The sequence below is a fragment of the Hemiscyllium ocellatum genome, chromosome 34 (genome assembly GCF_020745735.1).
Source record: "Hemiscyllium ocellatum isolate sHemOce1 chromosome 34, sHemOce1.pat.X.cur, whole genome shotgun sequence".
In the NCBI taxonomy this organism is placed as follows: domain Eukaryota; kingdom Metazoa; phylum Chordata; class Chondrichthyes; order Orectolobiformes; family Hemiscylliidae; genus Hemiscyllium; species Hemiscyllium ocellatum.
In genome coordinates this window covers 42,385,447-42,405,686 of record NC_083434.1, presented here as the reverse complement: position 1 = coordinate 42,405,686, position 20,240 = coordinate 42,385,447, and the positions used below count along the sequence as shown (strand labels likewise).

Here is a 20,240-nt window from a genome sequence, read left to right as displayed (position 1 = left end):
TGTTAACATTCTGACAAGTTATTTTTTAAAAAATACATAATCCAACTGAGTGAGCAGAAAAATTCTCACAGGAAGCCTTATTTAAAAACAGCTGTGTGAAAAGACTCTTGTATATTTGGAGGCAGGATCAATGCTTTGTGTCAAATTCTTTGAGAACAAAATTAGTGCAAAGGCCTTAGGAATCTTGCAGCTTTATATACAGTCCGTCACCATGGAACTGGATCTAAATAAAACCAATAGGAAATGTCTATCTGAAACAAAGTCCAATATTACCAAGGCATAGTATCTGTAGGTATTCTGATTGGTCTTAAAACTTTAATCATATCAAATAGTACATTAGGGTAAAAAACCACTTCCGAGGTTAGGATACATTATATGCAAGGGCAAGTGCGTAATATGCAAAAACACTAAATCCTGATTCAATCGTAAAATCAGTGCATTTAATGAGCTCAGCTTCAGTCAAGTTTCAATTACAGGTAGCAGCACATCTTCGGATTATTACCAATGCTGAACATGCCAAGTGTTTTTTGCTGTATGTATTTATATCGAGTGATGGAATTAATTGGTTTAATAAGTAATGGTACAAAGATTTACACTCAATATACAGTTTTAATCAGAGCAAATCTGACCAAAAGCACAATATTATTTCTTGAACGTTTTGCATTCCATTCTGGGCAAAATGCTGGTCCCATAAAGCCGGGTTTTCTTTTGATGAGTAAGGAGGTATTTTATTGACCTATTATCAAGGTGTTACAGATGTCAAGTTGCATGCGCGCGCGCGCACACACAATTCCCCAAAATAAAAAAACAACAGGTTAAAGTAAAAAAACAGCTGTTTTGAAAATCAAGACTCCAAACCTTCAAGTGGGAAACCAAATAATTAAAGGTAAAATAAAATGCATTCAAATGCATGTATAAATAACAAGAGACAAATCACCCGGTCTAGATAATGCTTCCTGGTCAGGACTATGAGCTTCATACCTCATTGATAAAAGAGTGGAACACCATCTCTCAGGCTTGTTGCACACATTTCATGACTCCTCATTCACTTTCACATTAAAAATAGGTTATGTCCCCAAAGGCAAACGTGGCTGGAATTGCAGTTGTTTAAGGAGGTAAATATGCCACAGTTTTCATGTACTCATTTATTTTCTGCTCTCCTCGGTCTCACTGGGATCCTTCTCCTGTTGCTCTCTTTCCCGCCTCATTTCTCTCAACTCCTGTCTGTATTTCCGCTCAATGAAGCGCTTCTGATGAGCCATCTGGGGAAAGTTATCTGGTGCAAAGGAGGAAATATTTTATTAATGAACTATACCCTGCAGCGCTTCAGGAATGTTACAGTGAAACTGCAACAACAAAAAGTATTCACTCAGAAATACAGTATGTAAAGACACAACAACATTGAAAATAAATCTAGGGCAACTTGCTTGGAGGCGAAGACATCCTTCTATAACTGGTGTATCAGGTCAAACGATGGTCAAATGACCGGGTGACACCAGTGATTTAGCAAAACGTGGTGGATATGAAGCTGAGGGTGTGAGGGGATGAGTAGAAACCGTTCTCTACCTTCTAACTTTGCTTTTGGAACAAGTGCAGAAGCTTAAGCCTGCAGCCTCTAAGTTTTCTGTATGCAGCCATGCAGTAATTTAATGGGGCTGACTGCGGGGGCGGCAATGCAGCTGAATGGAAGAATTGTCTTTTAGAAAACCGCATGCAGCATTAAAAAAAACAAGAGCTTCAATGAGATGGGGACAAGTGTAGGAAGAAAGGTTGAGCATGCATCCATCTGAGTTTAAAAAGTGAGAGCTCATCTTACTGCAATATAATACCAGACTGTGAGAGAACTTGACAGGATGGATAGTGAGAGGTCATTTCCCCTTCTGGGGGAGCTGGGTGGGGTGGCAGGGTTTCTGGATAAGGGATTGCTCATTGAAAATAGAGATGAGGAAGAATTTCTTCTCTCACAGAGGGCTGTCAGTCTGTAAAATGCAAGACCATAAAGATATAGGAGCAGAAGCAGGCCATTCAGCCCATCGAGTCTGCTCCACCACCCAATGAGGTCATGGCTAATCTGATAATCCTCAAGTCAGCTTTTCTGCCTTCTCACCATCCTGAGGGAAGAAGTTCCTCTTCATTTTTGTCTTAAATGTGTAACCCTTTGCCCTCAGATTATGCCCTCTGGATCGAGACTCTCCCACTAGGGGAAAGCAACCTCTCCTCAACTATCCTGTCAAGCCCCACCAGAATCCTGCACGTTTGACTGAGGTCACCTCTCATATTCTTTGAATTTCTAATGAGCAAACTCAGCCACTTCTCATGAGGAAATTATTCCATACATAATTAATCTTGTAAACCTTCTCTGGACTGTCTCCAAGGCCATTTAACGTTCCTTAGATAAGGAGACCAAGATTGTTGACAGTATTGCAGTTGTCATCTGGCTAGTACCTTATGTAGCTCTTAGGAAGGCCTCCCTGTTTTATACTCCATTCTCTTTGATATTAAGCCCAACATTCCATTGCATTTCCTGAACCATTTTGTGATTTGTACATAATAATCCTCAAATCCTGAGCTGCAGCTTCCTGTAGTCTTTCTCCTTGAATATATTCAAAACCAAATTCAAAGGATATTTTTCAAGCAACAAGAAAGTCAAGGATGATGGAAAGGAAGGCAGTAAAGTGGATTGAGGCCAAATTCTGGTCAGCCATGATAATACTGAGAGGTTAAGCAAGCTGGAGGGGGCTGAGTGGTCTCCTCCTGCTCCTGCTCCTGGATCTTATTAAACTGATGGGCATGTTGAATGGACATTTGTAAAAAATTCATTGGGCAAGTTAAGAACAGATGAAAAAGACTGCTTTGTTGCTGAACGCTCTACTTGATATTCCATATCTGTGCGATGAACTGTTAAAACATTAGCAACAGATATTTGGGGAGTAACTTTTAATAAGGCTGGTGCAAATAAACAGAAAATATTGCATAGAGATTGAAAACAGACAGAACTTTAAGGCTGTATACTTTCCTGGTCACATCCTGATGGTTTCAGAGCTGCACTGATAAGTGCAAGTCCACTAAAGTCATGCAGTTCAGTAAAAATGAAGCAGATTGTATATCCATTTCCCTCTCTCTAAACATGAGTTTAATGTACCGGACATTAGACATGCAATTCAAGCCAAACTCCCCCACTTTCTGTTGTCAAGCACTTGTGTCATTGCAATTTGTTGCAGAAACATTCTCTTTTGAATTTTGCTATGTTAAGTCACAGTGCAAACGCAACATCTGACCACTGCATGGTGCTATTTGACATCACTCTAAATATTCACTACCTATAACTTCGATGAGAAGAACTTTCATTTGTCTTTGACATCAACTCTCCCCCCAACTCTTCACTGTATGCGGCACCCATCCCACAACCCAATCGCTCAACATGAAGTCTGTTCTCTGGCTGGAAAACTGTGTTTCAAGTCCCATACCAGAGACCGGAGCCTAAAAACCTCGGTTCACATGCGAGTACAGTACTCAAAGAGTGCTCCACAGTCCAAAGGTGCTGTCTTTCTAATGAGGCATTAAACCAAGGCCCTATGTCCTCTCCAGTGGAATAAAGAGAATCATAGCACTATTAAGAGATGATGAGTTATCCCTTATGATTTGATTTTGATAAGCAGCATTTGACATGATCAATAGTTGAACTTTCCTCTAATGTATTGCCGATTGTCTGTTGTCCAGTTGTGTCTCATTGGGTCCCTTTTTAACACAACCAGTTGAAACCAAAATATTTTCAGGAATGGCTCCACGTTGATGACTTAACAGCCAGGGAGGGACTGGATATTTTCTAACTAATCTGTTCAGAGCAGCTATTATAATCTTCAGGAACAGGTGGGACTTGAACCCAAATTTCCTGGCTCACTACCACTGCACAAGAGGCCTATTTCCTCCTCAACACATCCAACTCGTTTCACTTGTAGGTATGTTCTTATCAACTGCTTTAGAGATGCTATTACAAATCTCTGGAACAGGTGAGACTTGAACCTGGGCCTCGTGGTTCAAACGTATGGACACAGTCACTACACCACAACAGTCCTTTAGGGACTTGATTGTGTATAAGCTCTGGAACAGGAACCGAACATACAACCTTCAAATTCACAGGCAAACTTACCATCTGACCCACAATGAAACTACTGCGCAGTTTTTAAAAACAAAAGCTATTTTTCTGATCAACCTGTTATTACACACCTCTGGAACAGGTGCGACTTCAACCCAGGTTGCCCGGACCACTGTACCACAAAACACATTACAAGTGAGCAACTCAATTAGCACCCACCACCTGTATCCAATTAAACATGATTAGCATACAATTAACATTCTGTAACACACTATCAGAAATTTAGAAATCTAACTAACTGGTTCAACCAGCCTAGCAACTTCAAAGAGTCAGGATGGAGTTTGCTATAGCAGGCCCTTGATTTGCAAAGCTAAGAGTATTGCTGGGGATGATGAATAACCTTGCAATAACCTTCCTGCAACTGATAGAAGGTTTCCTTGAAGCAGAGGAGACAAGAGTGTGGGGTGGGTTTATGAGACATGATGGAGAAGTATAACATTATGAGTGTAGATAGGGTAGACAGCAGAAACATTTGCTGTTAGTGAAGGGATCAATGACCAGAGGCATTGATTTAAGGTAAGGGGAAAGAGGTTTAGAGGAGATGCAAAGAAATTTTAGACATGACCGGCTAAATGCCCTTTTTCTGTGCTGTAGACCTCAATAACTTTGAGGGATCTTCGGGTCTATGTCCATAGATCCCTCAAAGTTGCCACTCAGGTTGATAGGGTTGTTAAGGTAACATATGGTATGTTGGCTTTCATTAGCGGGGGATTGAGTTTAAGAGGTGTGAGGTTATGCTGCAGCTCTATAGAGCCCTGGTTAGGCCACACTTAGAATATTGTGTTCAGTTCTGGTTGCCTCAAATCAGGAAAGATGTGGAAGTTTTAGAGAGGGTGCAGAGGAGATATCCCAGGATGCTGCCTGAACTGGAGGGTATGTCTTGTGAAGAAAGGTGGAGGGAGCTAGGGCTTTTCTCATTGGAGCAAACCAGGATGAGAGGTGACTTGATAGAGGTGTATTAGATGTTGAGGGGCATAGATAGAGTGGAGCCTTTTACCCAGGACAGAAATGTCTATCACGAGGGAGCATACTTTTAAGGTAATTAGAGGAAGGTTTAGGGGAGATGTCAGAGGTAGGTTCTTTACATAGAGTGGTGGGTGCATGGAATGCACTGCTGGCAGTGATAGTAAAGTCAGACACATGAGGGACTCTTGGATAGGCACATGGAAGATAGTACAATAAAGGGTATGTAGATTAGTCTGATCAGAGTAGGGTAAAAGGCCAGCATAGCATAGAATACAGTAGAGACTGTACTGTGTTGTATTGTTCTATGTTCTATATCTCTACTATGATGAGTGGCCTGGTGGCTCAGTGGTTAGTACTGTTGACTCTCAATGCCAGCGACCCGATTTCGATTCCCACCTCGGACGACTGTTTGTGTGGGTTTCCACATTCTCCCAGCTCAGATTTCCTCCCACAATCCAAAAATATGCATGTTAGGTGAATTGGTCATGTGAAACTGCCCATAATGTTCAGGGATGTGTAGGTTAGATGCATTAGTCTGGGGTACATGTGGAGTAGTAGGGGAATGGGAATGGGAATGGGTCTGGGTGCATTAATCTTTGGAGGGTCAGTGTAGACTTGTCACAATGCCACAGAATCCCTACAAGACAAGAACAGTAACAACATTGCAAATTTGTTTGTTGGCAGCCTAAGCAGCAATGTGGTTTGGCAGGACAGAACTGTGAATTGCTGAAAGCAGTTGTCAAAGTTTATTGTCTTGCACTCATCAGGACAATTCACTAGAAATACCAAAGTAAAAGGAAGCAATATTTGTGTTGTAAGTACAATATAAAAGCTATTTATCCTGTACTTTGGAATTTCTTGTAAATTGTCCTGCTGAGTACAGGATGAAAAACTTCAATAAAATGTCTTTTGTCAATACTTGAACACTTATGTTGCTTCACAGAGGTCTTATAATGAAGAGAGAGGCCATTCAGCCATCGTGTCCACGCTAGCGCTCGACATCAGCATTATGATTTTGTGCCAATGTCTTGCCTCTAGCAGGTATTCTTGCACATTGGATGACTGTGTAAAAGCAAGGAGGTAAAAACAATGACTGCAGATGCTGGATTCCAGATTCTGGATCAGTGGTGCTGGAAGACCACAGCAGTTCAGGCAGCATTCAACGAGCTGCTCGCTGGATGCTGCCTGAACTGCTGTGCTCTTCCAGCACCACTGATCCAGAATGTGTAAAAGCAAGGCCCAATTGAACCAGTGTCCAACTGCTTCCAGGCAATTCCACTCACTTGGAAGCAGAAGGCAAATGAATTAGACAGACAGCACGATATCGATTTGGAAAGAAAGAAGCCCAGAGTCGGAAATATCAAGTATTAATATACTTTAAGACAGATATAATCTAGGCAGGTCAGGAGTGATTACAAGTGATTACAAGATTAAGTAAGAGAAATTAATATGACCTATCAAATATGAAGGCGCTTTCATATTGGAAATTTATAGCTCATACACTGAAAATCAAATAAGCACAAGATGAACAGGAAAGTTTCACTCGATGGGGCTCCTTTGTGACTGGTTTTCCCTGAACTAAATTAACAATTCTACAGCCTTGACAAATTTTATTCAATTCCACAGAATACTTGATTAAAAAGTTCAGCTTGATTGTGGATACGTGTGCAGGTACGAGAGAAAGAGCATCTTACACACTCAGAACATGAGAGAATGCCAATTTGCTTTTGCCGATTTAAAGTGGACCAAATAAGGTTGGGGAACTTGCGAAAGCATTTCCAGCAAACAAAAACAGAAATTGCTGGAGAAACTCTGATCTGGCAGCACTTGTGGCGAGAAAGCAAAGTTAACATTTCGAGTCCCATGGTCCTGAGTTTCTCCAGCAATTTGTTTTTATTTCAGATTTCCAGCATCTGTAGTTTTTTTGTTTTATTAAAGCATTTCTGGTGTTGTTATAATTTCAGGTTTCCAACATCAATAATATTTTCACTTTATGATTAATTCACTGCCACCTGTTCTTCAGCTCTGGCCTCCTGAGAGAAATCCTGCTCTTCTCTTCACTTTAACTTGTCTGTTTGTCCCTTTCTCCCCTGTTCCCTTCACCACTAGGCCTGGGACAAAAGCCCTTGAAGCTGACATGATAGCCAAATCTTCCCTCTCCATTGCTGAGTGTCTCTTGCAGTTTCTGGTTGTCTTTCAGATCTCCAGCTTCTGTAGAAGTTGAGGTGCTTTAGTTGAATTCATAGATCTCAGCACAAAGCAGAGGCACAATTAGCCCAGTGTCTCCAACTAGGGGACATGGTCTCAGAATTAGGACAAGACTGTTCAGGAGAAATGTTAGGAAGCATTCCTACACATAAATGGTAGGTGATGTTTGAAACTCTCTTCTATAAATGGTAGTAGATGCAAGATTAGTTGGAAACTTTAAATCTAAGATAGAACCATTTTTATTAAGCAGTAAGGCACAGGGCCAAAGGCAGGTACATGGACTTCAGCCACAGATCAGCCATGATCTTACTGAATGGTGGACCAGACTTAAGAACTTCAGCCATTCACCTTCTCATGATAATCTTGCTGTGTAAGTGATGGAGAAGTGAGTATTGAAAGTTATAATATTTGGGTTGTGGTCTGTTTACGCAGCTGCAACCAAAAGGGGACAAATACAGAGGCTGTTTAACCAAAAACCAAAAAAAAACCCCAGAGTTTTACATTCCTGCACTGCGAGGTTTCAAGAATAAGCTTCAATCATCCACCCACACACAAGCTCTTGGGAACAGCCAATAAATTGGACAAACCAGAAACTTTGAGCATTTTTTTAAAAAGAAACAAACATACAAATTGTGTTGCTAATATAAAGCCATTAAGACAAGGGAAAGTGATTAGACTCCCCAACCATCAGGAACGTCCTGCCTGCATCTAACCTGTTTCGTCCTGTTCAAAATTTATTCATCACAATGGAATCCTCCTTCATTCTTCTAAACTCTACTGAATACAATCCGAAGAAAAAAAAAGTTCTCTCCTCATACATCAGTTCACACAAATCTATTTTGTCACCTTCACTGCACTCCCTCGACCCTTCCTCAGATGAGATCAAATCTGCACATAATATTCTAGTCTCATTGACGCCCTGTATAATTGCAGGAAAACATCCTAGTTCCTGTACCTGAAGCCTTTCACTATGAAGGCCAACATACTGTGTCATTATCTCAGTAATGAAATGCTGGGTGAGAAGGTCCACTGGGGCCTTTCCTCATTTGGCAACCATTAAGGCCACTGCGTGGTCAGTTAATGGCCATTTAAAGGCGTCAACTGGAAACACGGTTGGGGTGACAGGTGCAGATGTTGGCCTCTGAAAGCCAGTCCTCTGCCCTTGCCTGTGACCCAACTCTCCCCATAATACAATGGATTAAAAAGAAGAGCACTTAATTTCTCCTGCTGCATCCCCTCAAGGAGTAGGTCTTGATTGGTGGGTGCATTACAGATCCCAGAGGATGCAGGCCTCTGACTGTCTGTCAGCTTTTGGCAATCTGGGACGCCGGAGTCCAGGTTAGGTGGTCACCTTCGCTCATCTATCAGTTTTATCGGTAGGCAATCAGTAAGGCACGCACCCCAACAAAATATTGGAAAAGAACACTCTTCTTACAGCAAGATAACATCTGTAGTGTATAGCTGGTATCGTCCTGAATTATCTTCACATCGCAAACTTTAAAAGGCTTAAAAAAGCCAATGTTTTACATGGAATTCAAAAACATCAGACAAGGACAGAATTTGGCTCAAGTGTCTATCCGGATATGAGAAAATACAAGGGCTTTTCAACATAGAGGCTCACCCATGAAGACCAGGCACATGGGTAATGATGGTATCAGTGAGGATAGGTAGTTTCACCTGATTTCCCTGTTGAAATCATTGGCACATAAGACCATAAGTTGAAGGAGCAAAGGAAGGCTATTCAGCTCGCAGTTGCTCTGCCATTTAATGAGATTGTGACTGACCTGAAAATCCTCAGCTCCACTTTGCCCATAACCCTTGATTTCTCCACTGATTTAAAATCTCAGTCTTAAATATACTTAATGACCAGCCCTGACAGTCCTCTGTGATAAAGAACTCCACAGTTTTACTACCCTCAGAGAAGAAACGTCTCCTCTTCTCGGACTTAAATGTGCAACTTCTTATTCTGAGGTCACGACCAATGGTCCTAGACTCTCCCACAATGGGAAAGGCTTCCACATCAACCTTGTCAAGCTCCCTATAAATCTTGTATACTTCAATAATAATATTATATTTAGAATCACAGAATCTCTACAGAGCAGAAAGAGGTAATTTGGGTCCAATTAGTCTGCACCAACCCTCTTAAGGGCATCGTACCCATACCCCCACCCTAATCCTGTAACCCCACATTTACCCCAGCCTGCACATCCTCCTAAACTCCAATGAATACAGTGGCTGTCTCCTGATTACCGCCCTTAGTTCTAGTCTCACTCTCAAGTGAAAACACTGTTTTTGCGTGGACTCGATCAAATTCTTTCATCATTCTGAAGACCTCTACCTGGACACACCTTAGTCTTCTCTGTTCTCGAGAAAAGAACACCAGACTGTTCAATCTTTCCTGTTAGGGCTGCATCGGAGTGTAAATGTACCTTTCTTGCTTTACCTGCAGTTCCTCCATAACCTTTTCTGCAATATGGAGACTACAGCCGGTTATGGTATTCAAACCTAACGTTAGATACAAGTTTAACGTAACTCTTCTGCTTTTTAATTCTATTTCTCTAGAAATGAATTCCAGTGCTTGGTTTGTCCTTTGAAGACCTTCAGCACTGCTTTTAGTATCTGTTCATTTATAACCACCAGAACCCTCTTCTCTTTTCTCCCCTACCCCTCATAGCAGCAGGGACCTGGGTTCAATTCCACCCTTGGATGACTGTGTGGAGTTTGCACATTCCCCACATTTGCAAATGTTTCCCGAAGAAAGGATGGATGGAAAGCAGCTGTTCCCTTTGGTCAAAGGGTTAATAACAAGGGTGCAGAATTTGAAGGTGAAAGGCAGGAGGTTTAGAGGGGACTTGGGGTAAAGGTTATTCAACCAGATGGAAGTAGGGGTCTGGAATAAACTGCCGGGGAAGGGAGTTGAAGTGGGAAACCTCATGATTTTTAAAATGTACTTTGATGAGCACTTGAAAAGTCATAATGTTCAAGGCTAAGGGCCTAGTGCTGGAAAGTAGGACTAGTATAGATTTAATGTATTTTTGGCAGTACAGACTTGATGGGCAAAAAGGCCTCCTCTGTACAGTATGTTTCTATGATTATGTAGACTCTTCCTCAGCCTGAGGTGGACACCGTCTTTGTAAAAGGCCATGATTTGGAGGTGCCAGTATTGGACTGAGGTGTAGAAAGTTAAACATTACACAACACCTGGTTATAATCCAACAGGTTTAATTGGAAGCACTAGCTTTCGGAGCGACGATCCTCACAACCACCTGATGAAGGGAGCAGCACTCCGAAAGCTAGGGCTTCCGAATAAGCCTGTTGGACTATAACCTGGCGTTGAGAGAGTTTTAACTACATAAAAGGCAACTAGTTTGCAAATTTGGTTTGTTATTGGAAGCAATGGCATTCTCTATCTCAAATTTATGTTCTTTTATATTCACTGAAAAGCACTTCTGATGGCAATACACGTTAGTGAAGGGATTTATTCAGTATCCACTTCAATTTAATTATCTGCCTTAATTTGTGCATTGCAAAATAGTTCTGATTGAAGTTTATCACTGAAATGAATCCACTCGTGTACAGTATTCACAATACCCCCTAATTGGAAAATTATTTTTATTTGTGTCTAATTTTCCTACTCTAACCAGTTAATTTGATTGAAAGACTGGGTTTTACTTTATTCATTCATTTACCTTTTGTTTAAAGCCCCACTGTTAGCATCAGTAAATTAATAATTTACATGCATTTTGACTGCCTATGTGCTCAATTTCCACCTATTATCATTTTACTTCTCTAAACAACACAATATGCTTGCACGGGCACTATCCTGGGGTTGTAGCAGACCCACCACAATACTCATTCCTGCTCTCATGGGGCCATGTCATCGAAATCTTCACAAAACTCACTCCAGCCGTCACTGAAGAACAATTTACCCAATTGGTTTCACTTTCAATTGGTGTCATTGCTGTGGAGATGGGGACAGAGGTGGGACTGCTGGATACATCACAAGGGAGTGAGCAATGATTATCATCTGAAACACATTGTTAATTTCCAATTTGTCAGAGACACACAAAAGAGAGCATGAATACAAATATGTAAGGACTCTGAAAGTAACAATGTTTGCCAAGTGACAGAATCCAAGAGTGTGGAAAAGTACAGCGTGTCACTTTACAAGTCACAGGTTGGAATATTAATGCCATTCAAAGATGACTTTGGCCACACTTTTAAACAGAAAACTTTGCCTCATTCTATAAGCATTGCAGATGGTGGATATTAGAAATTAAAAAAAAGTGCTGGAGAAATTCAACAGGTCTGCTAGCATCCATGGAGACAGAAACAGAGGTAATGTTTTGAGTTCAATATGACTTTACGTGAAATGAACCATTAACTCAGTTTCTCTCTCCTGATTGCTGAAGAAACTCAGCTGCTCTAGCAGAATCTCTATCTTTTTTTCCTCACTGTCTCATACTGCCTGTACTCGGTGCATAGAACATAGAAACATACAGCGCAGTACAGGCCCTTCGGCCCTCGATGCTGCGCCGACCAAAGTCTACCTAACCTACACTAGCCCAATAACCTCCATATGCTTATCCAATGCCCGCTTAAATGACCATAAAGAGAGAGAGTTCACCACTGCTACTGGCAGGGCATTCCATGAACTCACAATCCGCTGAGTAAAGAATCTACCCCTAACATCTGTCCTATACCTACCACCCCTTAATTTAAAGCTGTGTCCCCTAGTAACAGCTGACTCCATTAACAGAAAAAGGTTCTCAGTGTCTACCCTATCTAAACCCCTAATCATCTTGTACACCTCTATCAAATCTCCCCTAAACCTTCTTTTCTCCAATGAGAACAGCCCCAAGTGCCTCAGCCTTTCCTCATACGATCTTCCTACCATGCCAGGCAACATCCTGGTAAACCTCCTCTGCACGCGTTCCAATGCCTCCACCTTGAAATGCTTTAACTTGTTGCTAGGGGATGTGCGAGAGTGGCCATGGAGAAAGCACCATGTAATTTTGCCTTCTCACTCTTGTCCAGGGCTGGCTTGAAGATCGGCCAAGTAGTTTGTCATGGAAGCACGCGCACAATCAACAGTGAGAGATTATCGTACCAAAATACCCAGGCCTCAGATCACTGCCTGCAACGCACAAAACAATTCAACCAACACCACAACAATGAGTGACTAGATTTTAAAATGACCATTGGCTGTAAAAAGTTTTGGAAATTTCAGGATCGTGAAAAATGCTCAAAAAAAAAGACAATTCTTCCTCTCTCTCACTTTTTTCATCTTTTTGGTATTTTAAAGAAATACATCTTGTTATTTGTGGGTCACATAGGAGGGCAGCCTCAGGAGGTAACACCGGCTCTGATCAGAGGTGACTTTGTGATCTCTCCTGTCATTCCAGTAGCAACAGAGTAAGGCCGAGGCTGGTATGGAGATTCCCAGGTCAGTAGCAGCACCTTTCGTTTGGCAGGCATGCTTGAGATGGTGGTGATAGTTGAGGGGGAGGGTGTCAGTGATCAAAACCAGAGGCTCAGTGTCTGAGGGCATGAAATACTGCACTCATGCCCCAAATTATTGATGGTTTGGAAGTTAACTAACTTCCTCTTTCATCATTATTTTTCACTTCATCATCATGTCTGAGAATGTTTCAATAGTGGTGTCCTTTTCCAATAGTGCCCACTTCCCCAGTTGAGGCTGTCCAGGTGCAGCAGGGACAGCAGCACACCAATCACCCTCAATAATTTGACCACTTGGAGCCTCTATGGTCAAATCACAAGACCGTGGTAAAGATTGTCCATCTTTCCACCACATCCCAACGTCCCCAGAAATTGATTACTCACAATCTTGAGCACTGTCATTGACCAAGCTTCCTTAGTCATCTTGGGATAGAGAATTCCAAAGACTCACTACCCTTCAAGTGAAGGCATTCCTCCTCTTTTCAGTCCCAAAGGGCCAACCTTACATTCTGGAGATTACATGTGACCCCTGTTCTGAACTCCCGAGCTGGGGAAAACAACTTATAAGCATCTGTTAATCAATCCCCTTGGGAATTTTTGCTCCCTCTATTTAATTCATAGGACATGGTGTCACTGGTCAGCATTTATTGACTGTCCCTAGATGGGCGTTGAGGCGGCTGTGGTGAGCTGGCTTTTTGAATTGCTGAAGTGTGTGTAGTGTAGAGACACCCACAGTGCTGTTAGGGAGGGAATTCCAGGATTTTGATCCAATTACATAGAAGGAACAGCAATTTATTTCCAAGTCTGTCCATATACACCTATAAAAATTCAGAGTTTTTCAGTTTATTTAGTTACTTTATTTATTCATGGGATGTGAATAGTCCTGCCTGAGGCAGCATTTATTGTCCATCCTAATGGCCCTTAAAGAAAGTGGTGGTGAGCAGCCTTCTTGAACCTGCAGTCCGTTTGCTGTAGTAACACCCATAGGGCTGTAAGGGAGGGAGGGAGCTCCAGGATTTTGACCCAGTGATAATGAAGGAATGTGATATATTTCCAATGTGCTGCACAAGCACAAGAATGTGTGTCCAATGTTAGATGCTTCAATCAGATCATCTCCCAACCTTACTAAGTTTCAGGGACAATATGTCCAGTTTACTCAATCTCTACTCATTACACAATCCTCTGTTTCAGTCAACCAGTCGACCTTACCTTGATTCTACTTCTACTGGGTTAAATCATCCTTCCTTTGGGTAGGAGACCAGAACTGCACATTGTACTCCAACTTAGATCCTCCCAGTGCTCTGGGTAGTCATGAAAGTACTAAAAGGTCTTTTCAGGCTGGGAATCAATTCTCCAGCAATACAGAAATGCAGCAACATTTTTTATTTTCTTTTAACTATAAATTTGCCAAAAGCTTAAAGGCATGAGGACAAACTATTTCAAGTCAAACCTATTTGTTCTTGTAAATTTCACAGAAACACATTGACAGAAAAAGACAGGGATAATAAGTTGGTTTTTAAATGACATCCCTTGTGTTTTATAAGTGCAGGAAGGGCTTTAAAAAGTGCCTGCTGTTGTGAGCTAAATTTATAAAGAAATCAGAGGAACTTTACACAGTGGATCCTGCCAGGACTAATAGTAGATTCTGAAATGTTGACCATTGTACAGAGAACAAAAATTCTTCAGGAGCAGTGTGGCTCAACAGCATCCAATATTAACATCATTTATAATACTACACTTGACAAGAACAATGGGATAAAGTTATTAAGCAATGAACACCTCTGAAAAGAGGGAATCTAACCACTGCTCTTTGACATTTAATCATTGAATCCTTCATAACCAATATTCTGGGGGTTACTGCTGACTAGAAACTGAACTGGATTCGCCAAGTAGATGGCAGGTCAGATTTTAGGAAATTCTGCATTGAGTATCCCATCTCCTGATTCCCCAAAAGTCAGCAGCGTGATGTACGGGATCCCCACTTGCCTCCAAAAACAGTCACAAAGTTTACACCATCCATCATACATAGACTAAAGAAACTGGGTCCGCTCTCCTTGAAGAGATGAAGGCTTAGAGGAAATCTGATACAGATTTTCAAAAGGGGACAGAAGAGATGGGAGAAATTATTCCTGCTTGTAGAAGAAAAACAAGGAGAGGCATAGATTTAAAATGATGTGCAAAGGCAATAAATGTGTTGTGAGGAGAAATACCTTTTCACTCAGGTGAGTGGTTAGGGTCAGGAATGCACTGCCTGGAAATGTGGTGGGAGCAGGTTCAATTGAGGCATTCAAGAGAGTATTGGGTGATTAATGGATCTAAATGGTGTGCAGGTATACAGAGGAACCTCAATTATCTAACATTCCATTATCCAAATTTCCGATTATCTCGATGCGTGGCAAAACGGTGTTATCCAGCATTCAATTATCCAAACGAAATACTCAGTTGTCAGTGTTGTTCAGATAATCGAGGTTCCTCTGTATAGGGAAAAAGGCAGTGAGAGGCCAAATGGTCTCCTTCTGCATTGTAGCAATTCTGATTCTGTGACATAGTGGTACAATGACTGGTGCTCCTAAAAAAAAGTGTTAAACAAATGTACGGCAAAACAGGCATTAAAATTTGTTGACAGAATCGAAGACATGAGAAACTCTTCCTCAAGAGAAGTAACAGCAATATGCTCTCAAAAAAAATGGTGAAAAAAACTTTCAAGAGTCTTTGTGGACCCAGGTTCTCATTATGGGTGTGAAGGGGATGAAGATCATGTGACTGTACAAGCTGATTTAACATCAGCATGCAAAGCTCTTAAAAACTACACTGTGATGTCCTCATACTGAATTGTGTGGAGTGTGCCCAAAACAGAAAGAGATTTAGATTTTTGTCAGTGACACAAGTAACATCAAACCTCTGGCTTTGTATATTAACAGAACAGACAGAAACTGAAATAGCTTATAACTATACATAGCTGCACTATCAGAACTGTATAATTGAGTATACAAATATGGCTCTCAGTCTAAACTCTTGTTTACAGAATTAATGATCTCTCAACAAAATGTAATCAAAGATTTTTTTCCTCCAAGAATAGGATGGCAAGTCAGCCAACATACAGTGGCAGTGTTCCCACCTCTGAGCCAGCAGGCACAGGTTCAAGTACCTCTGGAACAACTGGTGTCTCATAATATCTCTGAACAGGTTGATTAGAAAATATTGAATGAATTAGAACCAAAAAGTGGTCACTCAACTCTTGAGACAGCACGGCCATTCATTAGGATCTCGGGTGATCAGATTACTCTACATACACACTTACCTCCAGTAATATTTCATCTTTATAAATCGAGAATGCACTTACCTCTGCATGAAAAATCTTCAAAGATGCTGCTTCTACTGCCTTCTAAAGCCTAGCTACCTCAAAACAAAGTCTCTTCATTCCTGCTCTAAGTGGGCAAAGCCTTATTTTTAAAAGTGTAAACGACTAGTTCTAAGTTCCTCACTCAGAGGAAACATCCATTCTACAGTTACCCTGTCAAGCCTGCTCAGGAGCTGGTCAATTGCAAACAAAGGTTCTGACTCTTCTAAACTCCAGTGAGACAATACAGTGACCAACCTTTCCTCATAAAACAAATCCATGTTTCAACACACACACTAAAAACGAAAAACTTGCATTTATTTGGCCTCTTTTACCACAAGATATCCCAAAATGTCACAGTCATAAAGCACAGAAACTAACCCTTCGGTCCAACTCATCCATGCCTACCAAGTTTCCTAAACTAAATTGGTCTCACTTACCTGCATTTGGCTCATATCTCTGTAAACCTTTCCTATCCATGTATTTAGCTAAATGTCAGTTAAATGTGACTACCACTTCCTCTGGAAGTACATTCCACATATAAACCACCCTGTGTGAAAACGTTGCTCCTCAGGTCCCTTTTAAATCTTTCTTCTCTCACCTTAAAAAATATACCTGCTAGTTCTGAATTCCCCCACCTTACCTAGGCCTCACATGATTTTATAACTTCCAGAAGGTCACCCCTCAACTTCCAATGGTCCTGTGGAAAAAGTCCCAACTTATCCAGCCTCTCCTTATAACACCAATTCTTTATGCTTAGCAACGTCCTGGTAAATCTGCTTTGAACCCTCTCCAAATTAATAATATTCTTTCTCTAGCATGACAACCAGAACTGTACAGAGTGCTCCAAAAGTGGCCTCACCAATGACGAATGCAATCTCAATGCGAGTTCCACCCATATAGATTCAGTGGACAAGTATTTCAGATATTCTGAGGCAAACAGTAATGTTTTATTTAATCAAAAACACAACTCCCTCTCCTCTTTATCTTCCTTTTTATCCTTTCTATAGCATGAAATTCACTGAAGATCTTTAAGATAGCACATTCCAAACCCACAACCACTTCCATCTGGAAGGACAGGGCAGCAGATGCACGGGAACACTAGCACTTGCTACGTCCCCTCCAAGTCACTCACCATCCTGACTTGGAAATATATGGTCATTCCTTTAGTATCACTGGGTCAAAATCCTGGACACTCTTCTTAACAGCATTGTGGATCTACCTACAGCACATGAACAGCAATGGTTCACAAAAGCCTATGGGTGACGCCTGACTCACAGTTATGTGGTCAACTTGCAACTGCTCTCAAGAACAATTTAGGGATGGAATCAGGCCTTGCCAGAGACACCCACATCAATGAGGAAAAAGAAAATTTACCCTCCAAATGGATGGTTGTGGGAATTCAATTAACACAACTCTGAGGGGCTGCTCCTCAGACTGAGCAATAGCAAATGATTCATGTGAATTGGTTAAAACAGGACAAAACATTCTGGATTTCAAGTTTTCTACATGCTCTGGGAAAATGGTGAAGTGTTGAGTGGACTCAGACTGAGTAAACAATCCGAAAGAATGCTAAAGAACTGCTTTCATATTTGTAATCATTTCAAACCAGTTTATAAATGGTGACAGAACGATAGGGAAGAGGGAGAACAGGGACAGGTCACTCAGTGGGGAGAGACAGCACTGGGACAGGTCACTCAGAGGGGAGAGGGACAGCACAAGGACAGGTCACTCATTGGGGAGAGAGACAGCACAGGGACAGGTCACTCAGAGGGGAGAGGGAGCACAGGGACAGGTCACTCAATGAGAGAGGGAGTACAGGGACAGATCACTCAGAGGGGAGAGGGAGCACAGGGACAGGTCACTCAATGAGAGAGGGAGTACAGGGACAGATCACTCAGTGGGGAGAGGGAGCACAGATACAGGTCACTCAGGTGAGGAGAGAGATCACGGACAGGTCACTCAGTGGGGAGAGGGAGCACGGGGACAGGTCACTCAGTGGGGAGAGAGACAGCACAGGGGCAGGTCACTCAGTGGGGAGAGGGAGCACAGGGACAGGTCACTCTGGGGAGAGACAGCACAGGGACAGGTCACTAAGTGGGGAGAAGGAGTACAGGGACAGATCACTCAGTGGGGAGAAGGAGCACAGGGGCAGGTCACTCAGTGGGGAGAGGGATCACGGAGACAGGTCGCTCATTGGGGAGAGGGAGCACAGGGGCAGGTCACTCACTGAGGATAGAGATCACAGACAGGTCACTCAGTGGGGAGAGGGAGCACAGGGACAGGTCACTCAGTGGGGAGAGGGAGCACGGGGACAGATCACTCAGTGGGGAGAGACAGCACAGGGACAGGTCACTCAGTGGGGAGAGACAGCACAGGGACAGGTCACTCAGTGGGGAGGGTGAGTACGAGGACAGGTCGCTCAGTGGGGAGAGGGGGTACAGGGGCAGATTGCTCAGCAGGGAGAGAGAGCATAGGAGGACATGCCTCATGCAGTATTCCACCTCCATGAGTATCAAAGAACAAAGAAAATTACAGCATAGGAATAGGCCCTTCGACCCTCCAAGCCTGCACCAATCCAGATCCTCTATCTAAAGTTGTCATCGATTTTCTAAGGGTCTGTATCCCTCTTCTTGCAGATATTCCTTAACCCTGTTTGTTAAAAATATATCATGCCCCCTTTTAGCCCTCTTAATTCCTTGTTTCAGATTGGTCCTACATTCCCGATGTTCTTCCGAAACAACTGTCTTCAGTCGCAAATGTGTTGCTGGTCAAAGCACAGCAGGTTAGGCAGCATCTCAGGAATAGAGAATTCGACGTTTCGAGCATAAGCCCTTCATCAGGAATAAGAGAGAGAGAGCCAAGCCGGCTGAGATAAAAGGTAGGGAGGAGGGACTAGGGGGAGGGGCGATGGAGGTGGGATAGGTGGAAGGAGGTCAAGGTGAGGGTGATAGGCCGGAGTGGGGTGGGGGCGGAGAGGTCAGGAAGAGGATTGCAGGTTAGGAGGGTGGTGCTGAGTTGAGGGAACCGACTGAGACAAGGTGGGGGGAGGGGAAATGAGGAAGCTGGAGAAATCTGAATTCATACCTTGTGGTTGGAGGGTTCCCAGGCGGAAGATGAGGCGCTCCTCCTCCAGCCGTCGTGTAGTTGTGTTCTGCCGGTGGAGGAGTCCAAGGACCTGCATGTCCTCGGTGGAGTGGGAGGGGGAGTTAAAGTGTTGAGCCACGGGGTGATTGGGTTGGTTGGTTCGGGCGGCCCAGAGGTGTTCTCTGAAGCGTTCCGCAAGTAAGCGGCCTGTCTCACCAATATAGAGGAGGCCACATCGGGTGCAGCGGATGCAATAGATGATGTGTGTGGAGGTACAGGTGAACTTGTGGCGGATATGGAAGGATCCCTTGGGGCCTTGGAGGGAAGTGAGTGTGGAGGTGTGGGCGCAAGTTTTACATTTCCTGCGGTTGCAGGGGAAGGTGCCGGGGGTGGAGGTTGGGTTGGTGGGGGGTGTGGATCTGACAAGGGAGTCACGAAGGGAGTGGTCCTTGCGGAATGCTGATAGGGGAGGGGAGGGAAATATATCCTTGGTGGTGGGGTCCGTTTGGAGGTGGCGGAAATGGCGGCGGATAATACGTTGTATGCGCAGGTTGGTGGGGTGGTAGGTGAGAACCAGTGGGGTTCTGTCTTGGTGGCGGTTGGAGGAGCGGGGCTCAAGGGCGGAGGAGCGGGAAGTGGAGGAGATGCGGTGGAGGGCATCGTCGATCACGTCTGGGGGGAATCTGCGGTCCTTGAAGAAGGAGGCCATCTGGGTTGTGCGGTGTTGGAATTGGTCCTCCTGGGAGCAGATGCGGCGGAGACGAAGGAATTGGGAATATGGGATGGCGTTTTTACAGGGGGCAGGGTGGGAGGAGGTGTAGTCCAGGTAGCTGTGGGAGTCAGTCGGTTTATAATAGATGTCTGTGTTGAGTCGGTCGCCCGAGATAGAAATGGAAAGGTCTAGGAAGGGGAGGGAGGAGTCTGAGACAGTCCAGGTGTCTTCAGTCGCCTACACCTTGTCAATGTTTCCTTTTTCCTCTTAGCTAGTCTCACAATTTCACCTGTCATCCGTGGTTCCCTAAT

At 43.1% G+C, this 20,240-nt stretch overlaps 1 protein-coding gene across 3 annotated transcripts in view; it reads right to left on the bottom strand.

Annotated features, from left to right (window-relative positions):
* Positions 1-553: 553 nt before the first annotated feature.
* Positions 554-20,240, bottom strand: part of drosha (drosha ribonuclease III) — a 165,174-nt gene continuing 145,487 nt past the window's right edge. For all 3 annotated transcript variants that reach the window (XM_060849942.1, XM_060849944.1, XM_060849945.1), the window contains exon 32: positions 554-1,276. In XM_060849942.1, the coding sequence (XP_060705925.1) occupies positions 1,146-1,276 (131 nt within the window). In that variant the 3' untranslated portion in view covers positions 554-1,145. The remainder of the gene's footprint in view (positions 1,277-20,240) is intronic.